At 38.7% G+C, this 24,806-nt stretch overlaps 1 protein-coding gene across 1 annotated transcript; it reads left to right on the top strand.

The window, feature by feature from the left end:
• Positions 1-79: 79 nt before the first annotated feature.
• On the top strand, positions 80-7,759 carry tufm (Tu translation elongation factor, mitochondrial). The gene is made up of 10 exons (XM_056233170.1): positions 80-161; positions 692-738; positions 1,102-1,240; positions 1,321-1,487; positions 2,101-2,370; positions 4,531-4,663; positions 4,847-4,951; positions 6,665-6,816; positions 6,900-7,019; positions 7,115-7,759. Exons 1-10 carry the CDS (start codon positions 125-127, stop codon positions 7,283-7,285), a joined length of 1,341 nt encoding a protein of 446 aa, XP_056089145.1. The 5' UTR covers positions 80-124; the 3' UTR covers positions 7,286-7,759.
• Positions 7,760-24,806: the final 17,047 nt, after the last annotated feature.

Here is a 24,806-nt window from a genome sequence, read left to right as displayed (position 1 = left end):
TGGTTTGCTAAAATGCCGCTTAATATCCACTTCCATTGTTTAGAAATGTTACGGTAAAGTAAAGACGCGTGTTGATGGCGTATGTGTATTTCTCCGCGCACGCGCTTTTGTCAGTGTCCGCAAAATGGCTGCGCTCGTGAGCGTCCGCGCGTGCCTCTCCGGTAAGTTACAAAATCGGTGTATTTTTCTTTTCGCGTGCCATTGACATTGTGTTTATGCTGCGAGTGTTTTGCGTGCGATATGTACCACATATGTGTATATATGTGAGTGTGGAAATGACAGTGATTGTGAATTGAGAAAGGATGCTCGTGCGTTCCGTAAGCAAGGTCAAGTTCCTCAGCCGGTGCCTTACATCATCGAGAGAGAGCAACAGTAATGATATTAATGCATAAGATTGTTTATGCATACGTAATTAAAGATCTGTCCTGTATAAAGATTAGACGTCTGGGAAATAGATTAGAGCTGTTTCAGTCTCAGATACGTTTGACAGCTGTGCCAAGAGACTGAGACTTTGAGGCAATGAACTTTTTTAATGGTTGTTTTGTGGTGTGTTGATTATGAACCATGCTTTTATTTGGCATAGTGGTTAAAGTAATGCTTAGACACACATCTAAACCAAAAGCCACTATAAATCATGCAAATGAATGAAATTTTACATGACATTAAGCACATTTTCTCTCCTGTTTTCCAGCCCTTCAGTTGACCTCCCCGAGTTTACTGCACAGCTCCTATAAACTGGTAAGTTTTCTTGTTCAAAATATCTGTAACTTTATGCAATATAGGCCTGGTTTAACAAACAGGGCTTTGATTAAGTCAGGATCAGGCCTTAGTTCAATTAGGGCATTTAAGTATCTTTTATAAACGTGCCTTAGAAAAAAAGCATGACTGGTGTGCATCTTACACATATTTTAAGATGTGCCAGTGCAAGTTACTTTCAGTTTAAACCACTTAAAAAATGCACTTTAGTCTGGGACTAGGCTTAAGCTTTGTCTGTGAAACCCGGGGGATAATGTTTAATAAGAGAGTAAAATCATTATTTGTGATTATCATGGGATTATCATCATGTGTATGAAATGTGTTTATTTTATTATGTTCTGTCAGCTTGCAGTTCCTCTGAGTCGGAGGAATTTCGCGGCAGAAGCGAAGAAGGTTTTCTCTCGTGATAAACCCCATTTGAACATCGGGACTATCGGTCATGTAGACCACGGCAAAACCACGCTGACCGCCGCCATTACCAAAGGTATATTGTCGACTTGTATTTATTTCTTACTATTCAAAAAGCAGTGTGCTGACTGTATTTTGTTCATGTGTTTGTGTCAGTCCTTGCCGAAGCCGGTGGTGCAAGTTATAAGACGTATGAGGATATTGACAACGCTCCGGAAGAGAAGGCTAGAGGAATCACCATAAACGCCTCGCATGTGGAATACACCACTGCCAACAGACACTACGCTCACACAGACTGCCCCGGTCATGCCGACTACGTCAAGGTATTGCACACAGATAGCATATATATATTCTGATATAAATGAATACTCCTATTCAACAAGGACGCATTAAATCCATCAAAAGTGACTGTAAGGACATTTATAATGTTACATAAGATTTCCATTTCAAATAAATGCTTTTCTTTTGAACTTTATATATTTATTAAAGAATCCTGAGAACAAATGCATCGCAGTTTCCTCAAAAATATAGACAGCACAACTGTTTACAACATTGATGATAATCAGAAATGTTTCTTGAGCATCGAATCATCATATTAGACTGATTTCTGAAGGATCATGTGACACTGAAGACTGGAGTAATGATGCTGAAAATACAGCTTTGATCTCAGGAATAAATTGTATTTCACAATATATTCTAATAGAAAACAGTTATTTTAAATTGTAATAATATATTTTTTAAATTGTCTGTCATTAATTACTTAATTATTAATAACATTTTCAAAATTGTTCTGTTTTTACTGTATGTTTGGTCAAATAAATGCAGTGTTTGTGAACATTCAAAAACCAAACAATTTAACCGGTTAAAATCTAATTGGCCCAACGGTAGTGTATGATTTGTCATCTTTATTATAAATGCACATCTCTCTGCCTGAAGAACATGATCACAGGCACCTCTCAGTTGGACGGCTGCATCTTAGTGGTGGCGGCGACCGACGGTCAGATGCCCCAGACGCGTGAGCACCTCCTGCTGGCGCGGCAGATCGGCGTGGAGCACGTGGTGGTGTTCGTGAACAAGGCCGATGCAGTGGAGGACAAAGAGATGCTGGACCTGGTGGAGCTGGAGATCCGAGAGCTGCTCACCGAGTTCGGCTACGATGGCGAAAACACACCGGTTGTGATTGGATCGGCACTCTGTGCTCTGGAGGTAAGCATGGAGGCTTGGAGATGAACTGATTAAAGGAGCATTGTGGAAGTTCTGAAATTTCTTACCGTTACTGACACCAGTGGCCGTTAGAGAAACTGCAGCCAGTCTCATGCTCGTTCTCGGTGCGCACTAGATAAGGCCTTTTTTTTTTACTTACGAGGAGTTTCCGTGGGTATCCAGCACAATGCTGGAGGCTGGTCGCTTCTTTCCGTCCGCAGAGTCCATTTGAAACACTGCTGCTAGCGATCGGCGCTGCTTACTAATGGCTGCCGTATGGATGTAAGCCCAAGTAGACGAGAACGCGCATGACGTCACATTTTGTGAATTTTCACGCCAATTCGGACCCGACTCCTCCACACACAATTGAGCCTACAGGCTGATAGAGCAACCGTGGTGGACAGTCAAGGTGTCATTCTTTCTATTAGGGGTGGGCGATATGGGAAAAATATCATATCACGATTTTTTTCAGGAAAATCACGATTAACGATTTTATCACGATTCTTTTTCATGTTGGTTTTACTATTTTGCAAGTGACTGAGCATTACAGCCAAACTAATGTCCCTATTTAAAAAAAAAAAAGCCTTATAAGCAACAAAAGAAAAAAGAATGGCAGACATTTAGGCCAAAGTGGCGAAGATAAACATCTTTATCATTATTTTCTTTGTTATTAAGAATTGGGAACAAAGATACACATTAAGCATACACAACTGAATATACAAATGAAATAAACAGTGCTTTATTTTTTCAGCTACAGTAGGGGTATTTAACAGTAGCATTGAAGAAAGTAATTAGGCTAAATGAACAAATACGAAAATAAAACACAACATAGACTTCACTGTATAAATTATACATTGATTATTATTAAAGCTACTACTAAAGTTCTCAGTCAAGAGCAGTGAGTGATTTCCTCTTTGTGTTTTGTTGTTTTATTAACATTAACGGGATAGTTCTCCCAAACATTTTAATTGTCATCATTTACTCTCTCAAGTTGTTTTAAACCCGAATAAGTTTCTTTCTTCTGTTGAAAATAAAAGTTATTTGGAAGAATGTGGCTAACCAAACAGTTGCTGTACTCCAGTGACTTCCATAGTATATGTTTTCCTACTATGGAAGTCTGGGGACCAGCAACTGTTTGGTTAGCCACAATGTCCAAATAACTTTTATTTTCAACAGAAGAAAGAAATTAATACAGGTTTGGAACAACATTAGAGTGAGTAAATAATGACAGAATTTTTATTTTTGGGTGACTTATCTCTTTAAGGACAAGAGGCAGCTTGTTTACTAACTGGCTACTGTCGCTTTAAGAGCTGCACGCGACGCGTCTAATATACACGCATTTGACAAGAAGATTTTCTCTCATTTTTTTTCTGTTTGCTTTCACTTTAGACATAACCAACTTTGTTGATGTAAACCTTGTGTGTATTTGACAATATTAGCGCAATAAGACTCGAAAGATAACTTATAACGTAGTCCAGTAAACAGACGCTGTTAGACAGGCTTTTAGTGCCCGTGTGCTTCGGGTGTATGCGCTCAGAAAGCACACGTCAGAACCGCGCATCAGCACGTGAATTACATGTTTAACCAGCAAGGCTTTAAAGCACATGCAAATAATGAACTTCTGTGAACTGCAGTGTCCCGTTCCTCTGCGTTAACAGTTGTTGTATGTTGAGACGGAGCTCGGCGCCAGAACTGCAACTGATAAAATGCACGATACTACGATATTTCTTCAAAAGCAGATCGTGGAGACATTTTAATCATCCACGATCAAAAACCGTGATATCGCACACCCCTACTTTCTATTACATTATGGTTGGCTCATAAATGTACAAATGAAGACTATCTTAAAGATTTTCTTAAGTAAAAACCTACACATAGCCCCTTTAAAAGTCGGCGTGAAATGGAAGTTGCGATCGTTTTTTTCTTCCCTATTGTGACGTGTGTGTGTATATATAAGTGAAACAGCTTCTCGAACAAGAGTAAATGTAGGGCGGGGCTTGATTTTGTCCATGTGGAATTGATTGGATACACACATACACATACACAAACACAACACACACGTGTGCCGAAATGAAGAAACTGTGATGTTTTGAATTGTGTTGAATCACATGTGGCTCCTACATTTCATGGCTTTGCTTCTGTTATGATTGTGTGTGTGTTTAGAACAAGCAGCCGGAGCTGGGTGTCGACTCCATTATGAAGCTTTTGGAGGTGGTAGATACATTTATTCCTTTGCCAAGGAGAGATCTGGATAAGCCATTCCTGCTGCCCATAGAGGGAGTCTATTCTATTCCAGGTGTGTGTTATGAAAGTGCTCTGATATAGTATTAGTAGTATACTCCGTATGATTTGTTATTTGTGCTTTTCTGCTTTGGGTAAAAGCATCTCCAAAATGAATAAATAATAGTTTGTTGTTGTTTTCATATCCAGCAGAGTATTTCTGCCTGTGATTCTCAGAAGTGTGTATATCTGTGTGCAGGTCGTGGTACTGTGGTCACTGGCACGCTAGAGCGAGGAGTGATCAAGAAAGGAGATGAATGTGAATTTCTCGGACACAGTCGTTCCCTTAAATCCGTCATCACTGGTGAGAAGTTACTTTTTTTCCTGCTTTTTGCACAAACATGCACGTCATCTTAATAGGCAGTTCGTCAATGTGCAAAATATGGTCAGTGCAGTTAGAAGGGATCTTGCATTTAACATAAGTAATGTCTCTGTGTTGTGGTGCAAACATAACACCATTTGGTGCTTAAATATGATTATTGGAAAAAGTATAAGCACAATAGTATCAGATGATAGTAAAATAGTATCATAGAATCTAAATCTGAAAGCACAAAATAGTATTTGTATGAAAATATGAATAACTGAATATATAATAGTAAAATCTAAATAACATTAAAAACGTAGAAATGTTGCCTTGGCAAGTAACTGAAATAAAATTAAGTTTAGTTTGAACCTCCCTCTCTCTCTCCTCTCTCTCTCCTCTCTCTCTCTCCTCTCTCTCTCTCCTCTCTTTCTCGTGTGAAATGTGGATTTCTCTTCTGACAGCAAACAGAATAGACAAAATCAAATCTTTTAAGAGTTTGAGTCACTTTTTTAGGGTCCAAATGTGTCATTACACAGTAGGGATGTGGCGGTGAGGATATTTTCACACCGGTTAATCGACGTGTGACGACACCGGTATCACCGGCGGGGGCTTTTAAATCGCTAATTTAAAGGCACATGTAAAATGCACGCGTTTGCAAGGGCATGAATAATGGTGGTCGTGCGGAGCAACACTGTTTTGTTAATGTGCGCTGAATTGCCGCTAATTTGAAAACGAAACTAATTTTTTTTTTACATCGCTTATAAAAAGCTGGTGCAGCAGTGTGCACTTCATTTTCACTTTTAAATTAGTGTCAATTCATCCTTCGCAGGGAGTTTGATGCGATCTGACAAATCAAAATCCACCATTTTTGTCCGACAAAGCAGTCAGGAGTTAGTAGATTAACGTCAGTGGATTTGAACTTGTCTTTAACTGAGGCAATCTCTCACGACACATTAGAGCCACAAAACAGTAGCCCTATTTATTGTTTAATTTTCTTTGACTGACCAAATTTGAAAGTTGAGACTTTGTTTCATATTAAATATAACCTGCTCTGTCAGTGCGTTGTCAGTGTCCTTATAGGCTACGTGAGTTGCACGTATAAAATGAAGTTAACGAACAACCTCGATCCATCAGGAAACGCCATAGGTCGCTGAATATCACTGTGCTTCATGAAGAGTTTTTCTTTTGCGTGAAGAAGCCATTCGCCGGAGATGTGTTAAAAGATAGCGGAGTGCATTCATGATTATTAGGCTCCCGGTTTAATAATCCTCCTGTCCTGGCTCCGGGTCTGAGTGAGTCATTTACTCTCTTACCTTTGTTCTTTGATTTACTTTAATGACACTTTAAGACCAGCTGCTGACAGAGACGCGATCGACACGCGTCCCATTTTCTCACAAATCTCTACGTTAATTTAAGACTTTATTTAAATCATTTAAGACTGCTCTTAAGAGGACACTCGACAAAACGGACATTTTGGCATAATTTGTATGTGTTAGGGTTTGTTCAAGCCCGAAAGAGAACTCTATACTGACGCGCGTCTTTTCTGTGGGGTGCGCATACTTTTTTTTTTTTTTTTTTTTTTTTTTTTTTTGGTGTCGCGGTGGGCAAGTGATGAAACCGGTGTTGCGACTGAACACCGTGTAACACCGGTAACACCGACTACCGTAGCAAGCCTATTACACAGAAATGAAACTCTAGCTCTGCTTGTCTCAGGTATCGAGATGTTCCATCAGTCCCTGGACCGGGCGGAGGCGGGCGATAACATGGGCGCTCTGGTTCGTGGTCTGAAGAGAGAGGATGTCAGGAGAGGCATGGTGATGATCAAACCTGGATCCATCCAGCCTCACCAGAAGGTCAAAGCTCAGGTGTGTGAATTTGAACACATTAAACGTCAGTTCAGCACCTTCTGTCCTGCTTCACCAACCAATGAAACTGTCCGTGTGTGCAGGTCTACGTTCTGAGCAAGGAGGAGGGCGGCCGGCACAAGCCGTTCTGCTCGAACTTCATGCCCATCATGTTCTCTCACACCTGGGACATGGCCTGTCTAGTAGAGCTGCTTCCCGGGAAGGTTCGTTTCACCTGTACAAATACTGAACATCAGCACTAGTTCTTGTTGAAGCATTTGCTCTGAATCGGTTGTTTTCTCCGTCTCTCGTTTGGTAGGAGATGGTGATGCCCGGAGAGGACACGTCTATAATCCTGGCCCTCCGACAGCCCATGGCTCTTGGCAAAGGCCAAAGGTTCACGCTCAGAGATGGCAACCAAACCATCGGCACGGGCCTGGTCACAGATATCCTCCCCATGACAGAGAACGACAAATACAACTGGGGCTGAGAGACCACATGAAAGAGGGAAACTCTTTGAGAATTTGGTGTATGAAGCCTTTGTGGACTGAAGTTCTAGAAATTGCTCTGGAAGTGTATTACGGCCCTGTTAATTGCAAAATCAAATGTTTGCTGAGGAGAATGACTATGTTCTTATTGATTATGTCTTCGCAAGCCCTTAAAATATGCGCCCACCAATTTTTTTACATGAAGAAAAAGAGTAAAGTATTGCTAGGATGAGCAATGAAACGTTTTCATGGAATAATTTCTGTTTCCGAAACATGCTTCTTTTATTCTCCTCTGTTCCATCCGAGCAGTTACATTGAGAAAACCAGTTAGTTTGTGAAAGTTTCCTAATTTAAATAGTACATGGCTTGTCATTGCATGCCGTTCATATACAGACACGCATTTGGTTCTTTTCCTGTCTGGTTTCCGGTCATCTGTCTAAGAAATGTGGCTAATGTAATAAAATATATTCAACAGACCTGTAGACTCGGCTTCGTGTCTCCTGTTTTGCATTTAACCACCTTTCAACAATATAAAATAAAACGTAATAGGCCAAAAAATGTACTGTGAAGTTTCAGTGTGCTGTTATGTACATATATTTTAAGCTGGTATCATCAAACCTGTGTTAACGGTTGATGTGGCAATTAGTGGATGAGTGTTATGTTTAAGTAAATGCATTTTAGTTTGATGGTGGGGGATTATTCGTGCTAAATTATTTGTGACGGGTCTGTTCTTAGATTTAGCCTTTTGACTGGTAACACTATCGTGATGTCTTTGAGGCAGTTATGCAATAAAACGTTAAACTGTTCAGAAAGCTCTTGACAGTTAAAACCAAGAACAGATGCTCACAAAGCAATATGGACATATTTCATCTTAGATCAATTAAAAGAAAATAAAGCTTTTTTGCATCACGTTGTGACTTTAGTTCATGACAAATTGCTGTAATGCAATTTATAGCATAAATTCAGTAAAACGAAATGATACCTTGATGTAATTGTAGTAATTAAAAAATTACTTTTTTAAATTGCTAAATATAAATTATTTTTTGTTAAATTATTGTTAAAATCTATTGAGAATTGAATGTGCCTCGTTGTCATGAAACTGTGGCAACATCCTTTTTTCTTTCTTTTTTTTCTTTTTGATTGACATATGACCAGGACATTTCTTTAAAAAAATAAAATAAAAATTGTGAGATTTGCAACTTTTTTCTTTGTTTGATTTTTGATTGACATATGACCAGGACATTTCTTTACATTTTTTTGTTAAGATTTGCAACTTATTTTATTTTTTATTTTTTTATTGACATATGACCAATACATTTCTTTACATTTTTTGGTGAGATTTGCAACTGTTTTATTTTTATTTTTAATTGACATATGACCAGGACATTTCTTTACATTTTTTTGCAACTTTTTTATTTTTGATTGACATATGACCAGGACATTTCTTTACATTTTTTGGTGAGATTTGCAACTTATTATTATTATTTTTTTATTGACATATGACCAGGACATTTCTTTACATTTTTTGGTGAGATTTGCAACTTTTTTATTTTTATTTTTAATTGACATATGACCAGGACATTTCTTTTTTTTTAAAATAAAAAGTTGTGAGATTTGCAACTTTTTTCTTTGTTTGATTTTTGATTGACATATGACCAGGACATTTCTTTACAGTGTGCGATTTACTCTAGAAGCTCAAGCTATAAGCTTATCTGAAAAAACCATCTAGATTTTTCTGAATACAAAAGCAGGTTCAACCGAATCTCTTCAAGGTCTTCAGAGACGACATCAAATATCATTCACCACCGTCTAAAATTCTGTAATGTCACATGAAATATTCTGATGGGAAACTGGGACTTCAGGATTTGATTGGATAATAGAAATGTAGGCTAAGATATTTTTGGTTTGTGTGTCTTTGGTTGTCAGCAGAAACATTTTCATTTGTTAATATTAGTCAACTACATTAGTTAATATGAACTAACACTGAAAAAGCATTTGTTCATCTTAGTCGATGCTAATTTCAACATTTAGTAATACATTATTGAAATCAAAAGTTGCATCTGTTAATATTATATAATGGGCCTGAGCTGACATGAACTAACAGTGAACTAACGTTAACAAAGATAAATAAATACTGTAATAAATGTATTGTTAGTCGGTGTTAACTAATTGTGTTGTGTTGATGAATTGTGCTCAAGACCAAGAAAGTAAACAGTCAGATTTGATTTCAAGGTTGTTTTTGATAAGTACTTATGTTTACAAACTTGTAAAAAAATAAAATAATTAGCTATTACTCATCCTGTAGCTGCTCTCTTAGGTTTTAATCATAGAAATAAAACTCTCAGTTTCCCTCGTCACGATCTCTCCCTTCAATTCCTCCTATCGTCAGATGTGGCAGTTGTCCATTCCTCTCTCATTCACCCTCTCTTCCTCCATCCATCTCTTTCTGGACCGGGACTGGGATTCCGTGCATCTGTTCATATGAATCTGAAACAGGCGTTTACACACAAATTCAATCGGGTGTAAAGAGACGAGTATGTCTTTAACACACACACACACACACTCACCGTCCTCTGTGATGTCATGGGATTCTGTGTTGTTGTATATACAGTCTGATCCGGCCATGATTTCATACGACTCTGGAAGGAGAGAACGAGACTGTTTTTTAAATGTCATATATCACACGGCCATACAAACACACAGTGAAACACTTACCAGTGTCTGTGTGGTCCAGAGCGAGATCTTGTTTTCCATCTTCATCTGGATTGATGTAGTCTATGCGGCCGGGGAAACATATTTAACTGAGTTTACTGCACATTATCTATTCATTTGTCACTTAAAAATAAAGCTTCTTTATTGGTTCCATAAAGATCCTTCAACATCCATGGAACTTTTCCATTGCACAAAAGTGTCATTATAGAGGGAAAATGTTCTTTAGATTGATAGAAAAAATTTTCTTTTAAGAACTGTTGACTGAAAGGTTCTTTGGGGAACCAAAAATGGTTCGGCATCACTGTGAAGGTTTTCACAGTGAAAACTGTGAAAACCTTCACCCTTTTTGAAACCTTTATTTTTACTGTAAGAGTGCAGACAGTATCAGATCCATGACACACATTTGTGTGTGTGTTTGATCCCTCACCCTCGTCTTCAGTCGCATGCTGAAGTTTCTGTGTCCATTTTCGGGGTTGAGCATACACACATCCCTCCATGTTCTCATACGACTCTCCGTCTGTAGAGAAGAAGACACACACACACAGACCTGTGTCACATCCTTCCCCCATTCAACTCCAGCCATTAGAAACTTAAAGCAGACACAACTTTAGAATATATTTTGATCAAATGTATTTAGTAATATTAATTGGGGGAAATAATTTCAGCTAATTATAAATATAAACAATTTCAGACCATTTTTTTTTTTGCCAGTATCCTCATGGTTATTTTCGGTAACTAAACTAAATATTAAAAACATTTTTTGGTAATTGAAATAAAGCTGAAATAAAATATAAAGAGTTCAGATGCAAAAGCCTCTAAGTGCCATTTGAAATTTTCTTCTAGAATGATCATTTTTATCAAGCTTGTATATTTAAGTTCAGTAATTTCACTTAAATGGCAATGAAGATTACCTATTAATTGTCATTTTATTGAAATTTCTGAACTTAAATATACAAGCTAGATTAAAATTATCATTCTAGAAGAAAATTTCAAATGGCACTTAGAGGCTTTTGCATCTGAACTCTTCAAATATTAGATGACAAAAAAATAAACCAAACAAAAATGAGAAATGTTGCCTTTGCAACTATCTGAACTAAAACTAAAATTGATCAATTAAACCTAAATAGTAATATTAAAAAATAAATTAATAAAAATGAAAAATGCACAAATCAAAATTGACAAAAAAAAAACTAAAACGAAAATAGAAAATATTCAAAATATTAATTAAAACTATAATAGAGCACTGGTTTTATATGCCTTATGCAATTTCCATAGCTTGCACTTGTAACCACACATATGGCAAACTCCACCACTGCTGAATGCAATATTTTATTATATAACTTTGATCTTTAATATTCTAACGTGAAACAGATGCACAAAGTGTCTGTTTCACGTCACAGCTGTTAATTATGTGTTTTTGCACGATTGGGACTTAATATTCAGCAATATTATTGATTTGACTATTGGACGAGAGCTCAACAGAGCTGGACGATGACATCAGAGCTGCTTTATAGCTGAACTGAACTGATGAACTTTACACAGTCATTGAACTAAAATGAATACAGAACAAAATCTGTATTGTATAAAGCGCTATATAAATAAAGGTGACTTGAGTCAGAACACTATATTGAGCAATACAGAACCAGAAGTATTTATTTTACTCTCTCTCTCTCTCGATATATATAGTCTATATATCATGACTACATTATGTTTATATTGTATGTGTGGGTAAAATGAAATATCATATCCTCACCGGTGTCTGTCAAGTTGCTGGGCGGTTGTAGGGTGTTCTGATGTTCCTCTGGCGCCGCCCCTTCCTCTTCCCCAATTGCATCAGGTTCAAGATAATCTAAAACCAACAACCATTAAATTGCAGAATAAAATCCCGTCTCATAATTACTGCTGGTACATATACAGTACCTTCATCTGCAGACACATAATACGTGACTTTGTCTTGATTGCTGTAAATAGCTGCATCTACATTCTCATAGGACTGCGTCTCGTCTGTCGAAACCAACAACAAAACATTGACTGGATTTTTTCTGGATTTGAATTCGGCTGGCACTGTAGAAAATATGAAATGATTAGCAGTGTTTTACCCTTCTTGTTGGTTTCAGCGCTCTCCATGCACCTCACAGAGCGCCTGTGACAACACACATTAAAAAACATGAAACAGCTTTTCTTAGCACGTTCACTTCTTTAATGTGACGTTTCAAATGTTTCAAATGAAGGACGTGACTTGATTTTATTAGAAAGTAATTGAATGAATCATGAAAAGTCTCTATATGACAGGTGGATAGAGAGGAGGGCTTGGTGATGTCGAGGTGGAAAAAAATGTTTTAATCAAAAATAAAATGATTAAGACCATGAACGAGTATTAAAACCCTCTGGTGCTCTTTGGTCATTTTTGACCGAAACATTTTACGTTTTGTTTTTTTATAGAATTGTTTTACTTCATCGGAATGGTACGAAACTTGGTAAAGGTTTTGGCATTTGCTATGTGAACACACACCAAAAATCATGGACATGATTCGAAAAGGCTGTAAAAAATGGTCACACTTGTAGCTACTGTTGAATGAATTACAAATGAATGTGAAGCGGATTTCATCAAGTGGAAATGTTTGGTACTGCGCCCAAACAAAATCTTACTCAAAGCTAATTTTTTGAGATATTAACCTCAAATTTGGAACACAACTTGTTTAGATTTATGGCTTTGATGTTCTCACAGTTTTAGAGTAAAACATGTTTTGGAAAAATTAGTATTTCATCTAAAAATTGGGGGGGGGGTCGGGAAGTATTTTTGTGCATTTTTCAATAATAAACTTAAACTTTTATAACTTTAAGTTCACTTTTTTTTCCCGTTAGCAATAATCAACTAAGTGCCTTCTTAAAAAGAGACCAAACTCAAGTCTGTGCTCTAAAGCATTCAATATTTACCACAGTTTAAGTGGTCAATGCTCAAAACATAGTTAATACATACACTCACCGGCCACTTTATTAGGTACCCCATGCTAGTAACGGGTTGGACCCCCTTTTGCCTTCAGAACTGCCTCAATTCTTCGTGGCATAGATTCAACAAGGTGCTGGAAGCATTCCTCAGGGAGTTTGGTCCATATTGACATGATGGCATCACACAGTTGCCGCAGATTTGTCGGCTGCACATCCATGATGCGAATCTCCCGTTCCACCACATCCCAAAGATGCTCTATTGGGTTGAGATCTGGTGACTGTGGAGGCCATTTTAGTACAGTGAACTCATTGTCATGTTCAAGAAACCAATTTGAAATGATTAGAGCTTTGTGACATGGTGGAAGTAGCCATCAGAGGATGGGTACATGGTGGCCATAAAGGGATGGACATGGTCAGAAACAATGCTCAGGTAGGCCGTGGCATTTAAACGATGCCCAATTGGCACTAAGGGGCCTAAAGTGTGCCAGGAAAACATCCCCCACACCATTACACCACCACCACCAGCCTGCACAGTGGTAACAAGGCATGATGGTTCCATGTTCTCATTCTGTTTACGCCAAATTCTGACTCTAACATCTGAATGTCTCAACAGAAATCGAGACTCATCAGACCAGGCAACATTTTTCCAGTCTTCAACTGTTCAATTTTGGTGAGCTCTTGCAAATTGTAGCCTCTTTTTCCTATTTGTAGTGGAGATGAGTGGTACCCGGTGGAGTCTTCTGCTGTTGTAGCCCATCCGCCTCAAGGTTGTGCGTGTTGTGGCTTCACAAATGCTTTGCTGCATACCTCGGTTGTAACGAGTGGTTATTTCAGTCACTGTTGCCCTTCTATCAGCTCGAACCAGTCTGGCCATTCTCCTCTGACCTCTGGCATCAACAAGGCATTTCCGCCCACAGAACTGCCGCTCACTGGATGTTTTTTCTTTTTCGGACCATTCTCTGTAAACCCTAGAGATGGTTGTGCGTGAAAATCCCAGTAGATTAGCAGTTTCTGAAATACTCAGACCAGCCCTTCTGGCACCAACAATCATGCCACGTTCAAAGTCACTCAAATCAACTTTCTTCCCCATACTGATGCTCGGTTTGAACTGCAGGAGATTGTCTTGACCATGTCTACATGCCTAAATGCACTGAGTTGCCGCCATGTGATTGGCTGCTTAGAAATTAAGTGTTAACGAGCAGTTGGACAGGTGTACCTAATAAAGTGGCCGGTGAGTGTATATTATAACTGCTGCATAAATATAATTTAGTACCATAAAATCCCCTTAAAATTCTAAATATTAAATTAAAAAACATTATCAAACTAAAGTGTATAAATTTCAGTGAATTAAAAAAGGCGGTTATTTTTAAGCACCAGATGGTTTTGATTTTTTTTTTATATATAATAATAATACTGCCACTTTTGGCAACTATTCGCCCAACAAGATACTGTATATAGAGTAAAAAAGCAAAGAGAATGAGTATTGGAAAAGACAAATACATCACCCAAAAGTGGCAACTTGTCCATTTGTGTGTGTCTTCTGCTCTGTAGGTGCTGCATAAAGAAATATTTATCATTAAGGACCATCATAAATCTATGAACTAGAATGTAGTAGCCTATATAATTGTCAACATTAAGCTTGTATGTTTAGAATTTTTAACAGTTTAAATATTTTTATTTCAGTTTCAGTTCTTCAATGGTACAATTACAGTAAAATAGTGTAAAGAAGGAGAGCTGCAAATTAACAGTACATAACCACAGCTGCCAGTAACTGTCTGTTATTTTACAACACAATTTTTTACAGTTGTGAGTATGACAGCATACTAAAAATGGTTAAGTGTGTGTGTGTGTGTGTGTGTGTGTGTGTGTGTGTGTTTGTTTATGTCCCTTTTGGGTACATTCACCAGGATACACACCAGTAAACTGAGGACCACCTCAAAAATTGAGGACATTTTGTATGTCCTCATTTGTTTGACTATATAATGGCATTCAGCATACTCTAAAATGGTGTCCAGACTTAAAATCTCACTTGTCCCAAAAAATCAGTTTTAAGTGATTTGTGTATGTGAAGTGTGTATGCCCCCCCACTAAAGTGTGTATAACACAGCGCCCTCTAGGAGTACTGCACTTCCGGAAAAGATACACACTTCGGGGATTCTGACCAATCAGAGCGCAGGAAGCCACTATGAGAGCGGGACTTAATGATCTGACCAATCTGAGGCCATCACGTCATCAACAAAAATGGCGGAGCGGAGGCGATATCATTATTATGAATGAATTGACAGATAATCCACATTCAATAATAGATAAATTCGCAATAATTATTATTTAAATAAAAATAGACTAATTTACCCTGAGCAGCAGGAGCTCTCACGATGTATATGGGCATGTTATTAAACTTTAATCCTCGCAGTTTTGCTCTCGCATCGGAGTCTGCTCTGTGTAACGTTATGTGTGTGTGAAGATCGCGCTGCTGCGCGTCACCGAGACTATACAGCTGTACAGTAACTTACATAGGAGTTTATTAATCATGTAGGAACGAGTTTGAAGCGGGGAAGAGACAGAGACATTACGTCATGTGAATTTACAAAGTACATATTTTCTTCCAAAAGCGGAGGAACAGCTGTTTAAATCTGTCAATATGGATGTGATGATTTATTCATCCAAGTTTGTTTAATAAAAACACACAAGCCACCAAAAGATGTGAAAACATGCTAAATCGCTTGCTTTTATGAGTGATTTTATTTGTTTGAAGTGTTTTCTCCTACTTTGCGTTCTGCCGTTTCCTCTCATAATATCAGTGATTTCCCTGAGTGGCCATCGCCCCTCCCCCACCCCCCGCACGAGCAGGACAGGACTCCGTTACCAGTTACCACAGCAACACATTCACTACAGCAAACAAGCTAACTTTTTTCTTTATATATTATATTATATTATATTATATTATATTATATTGAGGAGAGCAGTTACAGCAAACATTATTCTTATTATATTATATTGCATTGTATTATTTTATATTATATAAAGAGGAGAGCAGTTACAGCAAACATTCTCTTTGTAGTATATATTATATTATTTTATATTATATTATATAGAGGAGAGCAGCTGCATGAAACATTCTCATATTATATTATTATATTAATTAAATGTTTACACTAATTACATACGTTTTTTTAAGGCGCTTTGGTGCATTTCTCAAATCACAACTAAAATTCTTGTTCAACCTCCACATCATCTAGTCACTTGTGCACATCATGAAAGCAGTTTATCATTCTTTTGAACAAATTGCAAATGCTTTGGTACATTCATGCAATAAATGTAAGTGTCTGCTGTTTCTTACATTATCAATTGCTTATGTCATGTTGATCAAAATGTATTATACTGGTTCTCTGTTGAATAGTCTTACCCCTCAAAACATATAGGCATTAAATTACTAGTTGTCATAAACTGTCAAACATATTTTCTATACAATTCTATTATACTTTTTTTGTCCTGAATTGCAGATGTGAATTTTGAATTTCACTAATGAAGGGGAATGTAAAGCATTAGATCAATCAATGATCACCAGTTCTCTATAATCGCTCAGAGTGCATCTCATGAAGCTTCCTCTGGAAGCCATATAGACAGAGCACAACACATACACACTCTGAGAATGGAAGAACAACAGGGTAACAGCCGAGAAGAAGAAGAGGAGGAGTAAGGATGTGTGGTGGAAGGATACAGAGGTAAAACAGAGAGATTGTAGGTTTCTGAAGAAATAGGGGCCAATATTGTAGATCATGTTCATGACCTCATGGCCGAGGCGGGTTGAAAGCTGAGCTGAATGTTGGGAGAACAACCGTGTGTGTCCTCAAACATTCAAGTCTTTATAGACAGAACATGCGTGTAATCAGACAGTGTTCACTATACTGTACTGTTCACCATAAGCTGTAGACTTACTGTATTACAGTGGAGTCTACTTGCATTTTACATGAGACAGTAAAAATACGTGATAGAGATCCCTTTCCCACTAATTAGATATCTTAAATGATGTTGTGTGCACTTCTGTATTTGTCTTCATTGTTGTACAGCCTTGATGTTAATATTTTGTTGAAAAATTGTTAAGACCCCAGGAAGAATAGCTGCTGCTTAATGGAGTAGCTAATGGGGATCTAAATAATAAACAATAAACAATAAACTCTACAGATAAAGCGTTGTGAATCTAGTTTCGCGTACCTACCCCGAAGTGATAAAATAAAACAAAATTATGTATCAAATTTATAGACAAGTAATTTGTTCAGGCATGGTTTTCTAGGGAAATACAAACCTACGCACATATATTCAAACGCACATAACTATAGAATCAATTCTTAATGCGCATGTGAACGCCATCAGCGTTAATCACAGGTTCACGTTTAAAGTCTGTTTAGAGACATTCATATACATTTTTACCTTGCAGTTACTGTAAATCCGGCCTCTAGTTCATAAACGCCAGAGGAGAACTGGCCCCCACTGAGCCTGGGTTCTCCCAAGGTTTTTTTCTTCTCCATTGGGTCCCTGATGGAGTTTTAGGACACCATCGGGTCACTTGATGGAGTTTTTCGGTTCCTTGCCACTGTTGCCTTTGGCTTGCTCAGTTGGGGATATTCAAATTAATTAACCAATCATTAATACTATTGATCAGCTCTACCAAACGTGGATGTTTTTCCACTAAGAAACGAACATTGTTATTATGTTTTGATTGATACTGTGAAGCTGCTTTGATGCAATCTATATTGTGAAAAGCGCTATATAAATATACTTGATAGAGACATAATGTAACACACACACATATACAGTATGTGTTTGAATAGTCTGTTCATCGCAATGGCATTGTCATTTTTTAACAGACCAACAGTGTATCTGTGAGTCCAGTCTCATAATGGGTACATGTGTTTATGTGTCATACAGATAATGTGCAGTCTTTTCATTGTCATCAAAATCGTAGCCAGTGTTTACTTCTCAAAATACTGATACAGTTATATTGACAACCATCAAAAGCCTGTAACTTGTTAAAAATCCTTAGTACAATATATATCAATGAACATATCAGTGCCTTGTGTCACAAACAAGAATGTCAAAATGCTGTCATGTAATCCTATTGTGTTCTGCTGTTTGTACGAAATGCACTTTCCTTGTTTGCAAATCTTAAGGATGATTCAAGAAATGTACCAAAGCGACTGATAAGAACTGTTTATAGAGGAGAGCAGTTACAGCATACATTCACTCTCTCTCTCTCTATCTATCTATCTCTCAATATATATATATATAGCCTATATATATATATATATAAATCGATAGATAGATAGATAGAGAGAGAGAGAGAGAGAGAGAGAGAGAGAGAGAGGGGGGGGGGGGGGGCAGAGCAGTTACATATAGTCATACAAAAGAAAAAAAGTGTTTAAAAGAATCATGAATCAAGCTGACACGTTTAAATGTTTGTTTACATAATTATTTTGTACTTAATTTGATTTTAAAAGCCATTGGATCTGCACTAACCCTAACCCTAACCCTAGCTCTGCCTGTGACTGTCAGTCTGACTGAGATCTGCTCACACTGTGATCAGCCGCCCTTCCCCCACAGCACTGAGACTGATCGCGCGCGCGCCCTTCCCCCACAGCACTGAGAGAGACTGATCGCGCGCGCGCCCTTCCCCCACAGCACTGAGACTGACTGGAGTGACAGAGAGTTGAACTTGTCTCTGGCTCAGGCTGAACTAACAGACTGACAGTTACAGGTAGATAGCTAAGCAGAAGTGCTGCTCAAAAGATCACAAACTGTCGTGGCTATGCGTTTTTAAAGCACTTTTACAAGGTCTATTAGCTTCTCCGCCCTGTAATGTAAAATACCATTAATTTATGAAAGAAATACAAAGAAGATAATGCTGTTAAAAAGTACTTGTTAAAGTTTAATTTAGAGCCTCGAAATAATCCACACCCATCCCCCATCTTAACTCGAATAAATTGACAACAACACAGACTCCAAAAGTAGAGACATATTATACCAGCTTGAATATCAGCCCTGCTGTGTATTTGCATACATCAGTTTACTATTTTGATTAATAAATGCTATTAGTAGAAAATAAGATGTCTGTTCAAGATATCTAGGTTGCTCATTTTGCATTTTTTGCTCTTTTAAACCGGTGCTTGTTCGGACATGCGCACTGGTTCCTAGTTCGAGTCGGGTGAGTTCGTTTACAAGTGATCATGTGCTCTGTCCACTAGAAAGACTTGATCCACGACAGTTTTTTTTTTTTTTTTGAAGAAGAAGAAACACTACTGCGATAAAAAAAAAAAGATTCTTGTCATCAGAGAGTTTTCTATTCGGTCAAATAAATAGTCACAATTGCAACGTGAAATCCAAATACGTAACTACGTCATTTACGCACGTCTGCGACTGTGGATGTATTTTCCCGGGAAATGCAGACACGTGACAATGGGACGCGAAACAGTCAGACGACAGCCCTCCACCCTCCACCACGCAGGAAAGGTGAGATGAAGTCTTGTCCTGAAAATGCATGATAACTAAATACATTGTGAAATATGAAAGTTAGTAAGATGTATGTTTATTTTAGTGGTTTAATTATTTTTTGCTTAGGGTTTTATTTACTTCTCGATTGTATTTTATTTGTTTCTCATTTGATAATTTGTTGCAATAAGGAAAAAAGTATATTGCCTACTTGTAGGCATTGACCAGTAAATATAATTTTGTTATTTCTTATATAATAGTACTTTAGATTCTACAAATTAAAAAAAAAACGAGTCAGTGATAGCCTACTATATCATTGTTTTTCTCAAGTGTTGTCAAATTGCAACTGTGATTTAAAATATTAATTATATATTTTTATATCATTATTATTTGATATATTTTTAATTTTATGTAATACAATATTTGCCCAAAAATCTTTTTTTCAGTGGAATGTTTTTTTCTAGATTTATTATTTATCTTTTTTATCTTTTTTTGCCCAATGATGGTACATAGACACTTTATAGTATTTTTATTGTGTGTTTCAATGTCCAAAGCAGACAAAAAGCACATTAGAAATAGTCCATATAAATCTAGCTGGTTATTGACTGAAAATATCCTGTATGCTGTAGCTAATCAATATAGTAGATTCATGTCAATTGTGGTCACAAGACACACAAGAACCAATGTTTTTTGGCATCATTGACATTGCCTTTTTTTAATCTAAATTCCTGTTGTAGACTGGTCACACGTGCTGTCATTGAATAGAGCTCTGTGATATAATATAAATATATACTTAAGTGTTGAACAGAAAAAACACACGTGTTTGGAACAACATGAGGTTCAATTGGAACACTTAACATAATTGTATGTTAATTACGTATGTTTTTGGGTGAACAATTCCAGTAAGATCAACAAGATTTTTTAAATATGCTTGTTTATTTCATTCACATTATATATATATATATATATATATATTTTTTTTTTCCCAGTCATTTCAAGAAAGTAAGTCGCCATGCTGGGAAATAAAAGACGTAAGAAACCTCTGCAGGACGCTGAGCATCACATTACCTGTGAAACCGACAAGCCTGAGCTTCAAGAGCAGTTCATCAGCAAATATAAAGGCAAGTATTTATGAATAAGCAGTAATAACGTTACTCTACAAAACTGATAATTTAATATATAATTTTTTTTTATTGTGCAGTCAAGATTTCTGAATAGAGTTCTGCAGGCATTAGCCCGAAAACAAAAACAGTTGCATTTTTGCATTTCTGGTTCCATCAACCCAAAGTCAGTGTTTATTTGCGCATTCTTAGCCCAATTATGCACAATAAGCCCATAGTGCGTGTGGTCATGTAAACGCAGACTAAGGTCATCATAAACGGCATAAGCATAAACCAATCGACACCGCTAGATTTTTGCCCCTTATTCCAGATTTGCCCAGCATGTAAACACATTAACCTGCGTTCTGTGGCTTATTGAAGTGAGCATGTGTGACTGGAAAGTGTCCTTATTGTGGATTTAAGCACATCCAGACAGAGCGAGCGTTTTCTTGACCCAAGAACATCTTAAAAAGTGTTCTCAAAAAGTGTTCTCATCTCATGCAGAAGTGGTACAGTCAAAATCCTACTAAAACTTCTTTGTCATTGTGGAGAGTGCAGTGCATGGTTGCATAGCAACAACAGACGCCACGGGAAAATCAGACTGTTATTTTACTATTAATAATAAAATATAAGCTAATATGCATTAACACTAGGACTCCCAGAATTCTATAACTACTATAATGGCCATAGCAGTCATTCTGACTGCTCATACATTATTTGCATATCATTTCAAAAAGCTATATCAAATCTAAGAATAAATGGATCTGTTATGTTAGGATAGGTAATAATAAACATCAGAACACTACATTTTAATTATGATGTATGTAAAATTGTATTAGTTAACCAACAACCACTCAGCCTCATCAAGGCTCTGAAGCATGGCTAAAGCCTCTGTGGCAGTCATTCTTCTTGCTGACATTGTTCTGATATTCTCTTTTCAATATTTCAATTTGGTTTTAGCTCGAAGCTAAAGCTAGATTTCAGCTTTGCAATAGACTAAACAAACAACAAGAGAAATTGTTGCTAGTCAACGGTGATGCATCTTCAAGAGCAGGAAAAAGGAGCAACCGACACACGGTCTGTAATGCATACGGTCAGTATGACTGTTATGACCATTCAAGGTAGAAATACTCAAAACTCAGTCTTTTGTGTCTTGTAATTTTAATAAAATAACAATGATAGAATAAAATATAGACACATTTAGGAAAAGTCAGGGTCCTATAGTTACATGGGTTTTATTTCAACAAAGTTATTACATTGCAAAATTTTAAAACAGTCAAAATGACTGCCTTGGGAGTTCTAGTGTTAATGTACATGTCAGGTAATTTGTCTTTTTTTACTCGTATATTTCAGCCTTTAAATCATTTTTATAAAAAGAATGAGGTTTATCTTTTTATAAAACCTTTTTTGTCAACTTTATTCGAATTTAATTTTACTATATGTGCCTATAGGGGTGGGCCGGGGATGGCAGGGGTTGGTGGCAATGTAAGTTTCTGGATATTTTCTATAAGAAAATTTGCGGGGCGAGGGCTTCGATTACCTCTCTCTTTTTGGACCATACATGTGTTTGCATCCCTGCATATGCGCGAGGGAGGGAGAGAGAGAGCAAGACAGTTTGAAGGCGCGCGCGCGGCCGGGGCTCTGCTCGTTCTTTCAGTAACATGCGCCCTGTCACACTCATCTACATCACTCACCGATCAAATAAGGCTTTGGCGGCAGGGGCGTGTCTAGAAGGGGGGCACGGGGTGGCACTGGCCCCCCTGGAATATGATTGAGCATCTTAAGCTATTAAACTTGCAGGAAGTTTTAATAGTACATAGATCTCTTATATACCAAAAGATCAAGGCAAATTTGGTCTCATGTCATGACCCCTTTAAAAGTATAATGTAAAGTATAAAAAGCAAAGCATACTTTGAGATTAGCCTGGCTATTGACTATTTTCCTACAGTAATTTCCCTTTTACATCATATAATGTACATCATATGGTTGAGAACTTTTAGTAATAATCAAAATAATAGTTGACATTAAAGAAACTGCTGCTAATGAATTTCTCCTCTTCAGGGCGTGGAGTTTTCACCACTGGAGCTTTCTTCAGAGGGGATTTTGTTCTTGAATACAGAGGTGAACTTCTGAGTTCAGAGGAGAGTCTTGCTCGAACTGAACACTACACTGAAGCTGAGAACACGTTCCTGTTTGATTTTCAGTGGCATGGCAGAAATTGGTGGTGAGTAAAGAACTGTTGGATTGATGTAGTAGTGATGATAAAATATCTGGAACTGTAAAATACTCAGGGTGTGTTCATGCCTGTAGTTCTGTTCGCTTGGTTCGTTTGGTCCGGGTCTGCTTAGTGTTCAGATTGGCATTTCTATCGTCAAACCTGTTATGCTTGACCAGTTTGTCCTTTTTAGGGTCACATCTTCCTGTTTTTGGTTCGTTTATATGTCTCTGGTCCATGTTATGCTCATATTTCATTCAAACCGCACCAGAGTTTTTCTCTGTATTCCCTAAAGAGAACAAAATGGTTAAAGGGATAGTTCAGGATTTAGCATTAAGCTTTGTATTAGTAGAAAACCTGTAGTATTTTCGAATTACCATGCTTTCCACCCTCATATCCCCCTGAGACGAGAGATTTATGTATTTTTTGTCTGGAAAAAATCCTCCGATGAAGCAAAATTCGTCATTTTGCGTCATCGGAGGATTTTTTGGCCAGAGGCTAAAGACTACAGCCAGTAGTAGGGGCTGTCCCGCATGTTCTCAACCCGCCCATAGAGGGTGGGATCTCACTCACAGAATGTACACATAGTGTCAGACATCTTTTTCTGGAAGCTAAGCTAGCAGGTTCTTGTTCTGTGGCGAAAGCTGAGTAGTAGGGGTTACCATCCTCTTTTTCCCGGACATGTCCGGCCGTCGATGTCCGGGATTCAGCTTTTGCTTTCTGCAGTCGCCATTCATTGTTTACATGCACACCTTTTGTTTCAATCTAACTGAATTCATTCCGATTGGTGAATCTGAATGTAGTGTTTACATGAAAGCTAAACAAGTGATCGGTTGATGTGCATTTTAACATTGCTAAGAAAATTTCGTCTCACAGGTGTCGCTCATCAGTAATCACGCCACCGGCCTCGCGCCGTTCTCCCGCGGCCCTCACTCGTCCTGCTCGCCACAGTAAACATGACTCGTGTCGTTCTCCCGCGGCCCTCACTCGTCCTGCTCGCCACAGTAAACATGACTCGTGTCGTTCTCCCGCGGCCCTCACTCGTCCTGCTCGCCACAGTAAACATGACTCGTGTCGTTCTCCCGCGGCCCTCACTCGTCCTGCTCGCCACAGTAAACATGACTCGTGTCGTTCTCCCGCGGCCCTCACTCGTCCTGCTCGCCACAGTAAACATGACTCACACCGTTCTCCCGCTGCCCTCACTCGTCCTGCTCGCCACAGTAAACATGACTCGTGTCGTTCTCCCGCGGCCCTCACTCGTCCTGCTCGCCACAGTAAACATGACTCGTGTCGTTCTCCCTCTGCCCTCACTCGTCCTGCTCGCCACAGTAAACATGACTCACGCCGTTCTCCCGCTGCCCTCACTCGTCCTGCTCGCCACAGTAAACATGACTCGTGCCGTTCTCCCGCGGCCCTCACTCGTCCTGATCGCCACAGTAAACATGACTCGCGTCGTTCTCCCGCGGCCCTCACTCGTCCTGCTCGCCACAGTAAACATGACTCGCGCCGTTCTCCCGCGGCCCTCTCTCGTCCTGCTCGCCACAGTAAACATGACTCGTGCCGTTCTCCCGCGGCCCTCACTCGTCCTGCTCGCCACAGTAAACATGACTCGTGCCGTTCTCCCGCGGCCCTCACTCGTCCTGCTCGCCACAGTAAACATGACTCGCGCCGTTCTCCCGCGGCCCTCACTCGTCCTGCTAGCCACAGTAAACATGACTCGCGTCGTTCTCCCGCGGCCCTCACTCGTCCTGCTCGCCACAGTAAACATGACTCGCGCCGTTCTCCCGCGGCCCTCTCTCGTCCTGCTCGCCACAGTAAACATGACTCACGCCGTTCTCCCGCGGCCCTCACTCGTCCTGCTCGCCACAGTAAACATGACTCGTGCCGTTCTCCCGCGGCCCTCACTCGTCCTGCTCGCCACAGTAAACATGACTCGAGCCGTTCTCCCTCTGCCCTCACTCGTCCTGCTCGCCACAGTAAACATGACTCGTGTCGTTCTCCCGCGGCCCTCACTCGTCCTGCTCGCCACAGTAAACATGACTCGAGCCGTTCTCCCTCTCC

This window comes from Rhinichthys klamathensis, unplaced genomic scaffold (assembly GCF_029890125.1).
Source record: "Rhinichthys klamathensis goyatoka isolate OS25496 unplaced genomic scaffold, OSU_Roscu_1.1 h1tg000015l_1, whole genome shotgun sequence".
NCBI classification, from domain to species: domain Eukaryota; kingdom Metazoa; phylum Chordata; class Actinopteri; order Cypriniformes; family Leuciscidae; genus Rhinichthys; species Rhinichthys klamathensis.
The sequence above is the reverse complement of the archived record's forward strand: the minus strand, read 5'-3'. Positions and strand labels throughout refer to the sequence as shown.

What these genes read in the sequence shown, in the direction of transcription:
- tufm (XM_056233170.1), top strand. Translation starts at nt 125, where the DNA reads ATGGCTGCGCTCGTGAGCGTCCGCGCGTGCCTCTCCG. An exon ending in GACCGCCGCCATTACCAAAG is followed by an intron (nt 1,241 to 1,320) that starts GTATATTGTCGA and finishes TGTTTGTGTCAG; the next exon opens with TCCTTGCCGAAGCCGGTGGT. An exon ending in CCTTAAATCCGTCATCACTG is followed by an intron (nt 4,952 to 6,664) that starts GTGAGAAGTTAC and finishes TGCTTGTCTCAG; the next exon opens with GTATCGAGATGTTCCATCAG.